Source organism: Morone saxatilis, unplaced genomic scaffold (assembly GCF_004916995.1).
Source record: "Morone saxatilis isolate NCDOM2014 unplaced genomic scaffold, NCSU_SB_2.0 Contig23, whole genome shotgun sequence".
Lineage (NCBI taxonomy): Eukaryota > Metazoa > Chordata > Actinopteri > Moronidae > Morone > Morone saxatilis.
Window position 1 is genome coordinate 7,522,761 of NW_023339796.1, and position 1,106 is coordinate 7,523,866.

General features: G+C 50.0%; 1 protein-coding gene across 1 annotated transcript in view; it reads left to right on the forward strand.

Moving 5' to 3' along the window:
* LOC118334468 (ski-like protein) overlaps positions 1 to 1,106 on the forward strand; it is a 22,844-nt gene that overhangs the window by 13,108 nt on the left and 8,630 nt on the right. Inside the window, exon 4 of the mRNA XM_035670384.1 lies at positions 754 to 849. Coding sequence (XP_035526277.1) covers positions 754 to 849 — 96 coding nt within the window. The remainder of the gene's footprint in view (positions 1 to 753; positions 850 to 1,106) is intronic.

Sequence of the window (1,106 nt, forward strand, 5' to 3'; positions counted from 1 at the left end):
TGTGTGTTTGTGTGTTTGTATGTGTGAACTGCAGGCAGCCTGTGTGTAGTGTCAGGCCTGTCTGCCGCAGATAAGCATCAACTCCATCGGCTTGTGGCCTCTCGCTGAGCGTGTCCTGGATTTGCTCAAAAACACACACACTCAGACGCACAACTAGAGGCAGCGCCAGCAGTATTTACTGAATACACATGGCTCACAGGGTACAAAGCTGACACAATGAATCACAAACATCCACCAGAAAATATGTCTTCACATTGAGCAAAAGGCTGACTCCAACCGTGTTGCATGTATACCGATGAATCACTCGCATAGAAACACATAATGACAGGCCGTGTTGTAGCCACGTTGAATCGTCTTGGCTTTTTCTTGTGTTTTATTCATATGTTTTCCCTCTGTGGGCTCATTTAGCCTCTACTCTCAGCTTATCCATTTTCCTGACACCGTATCGCGGCCGACTCAGGCCATAGCTCACTTGCGCGACTCCCTTTTAATGCCATTCGTCTCCATTTTCAATCTCTTGGATGTCATTTGTCTCCATTTCCTATCGGTTAAATACGATTTGTCTCTGTCTTTCCCCTCTGTGACCGTGGTGCCAGTTGTCATTTTTTTGTTTCCTCCTCTCGTTCCCACGCTCCCTGTGCATCGTTTTAATTGCTCAGAGCATCGTAACGAACGTATTCCACGCCGCACTGTGTTGTCTTTTAACCTCTTGCGTCTGTTTAACCGCTGTCTCTTTCTCCATGTGTGTTTCAGAAGGCGGTGGAGGAAGAGGAGAACCAAGTGAGGAAATCCTCTGCAGATCTCTGCTCCCCCAGCAGCAAGCTGGCTGACGTCGACCCTGCAAGAAAGGTCAGTCGTCGGTTCCCTCCCCATATCCATCCACCCCATCACTCCATCACCTCCAACATCCCCTCCTCTCTCTCTTTCCCCCCCTCCCCCTCCTCTACACACAGGTCAGCTCTCAGGGTCATCACCCACCCTGACTGACACACCCCCTGTTCACCGAGTCATAGCGGCACACTTCTCCTCTCTGACCTGTCAGGAAATACACTCATACACCCACTGAAAGGCTCTGCTCTTCACCTCCCCCTACACACACACACACA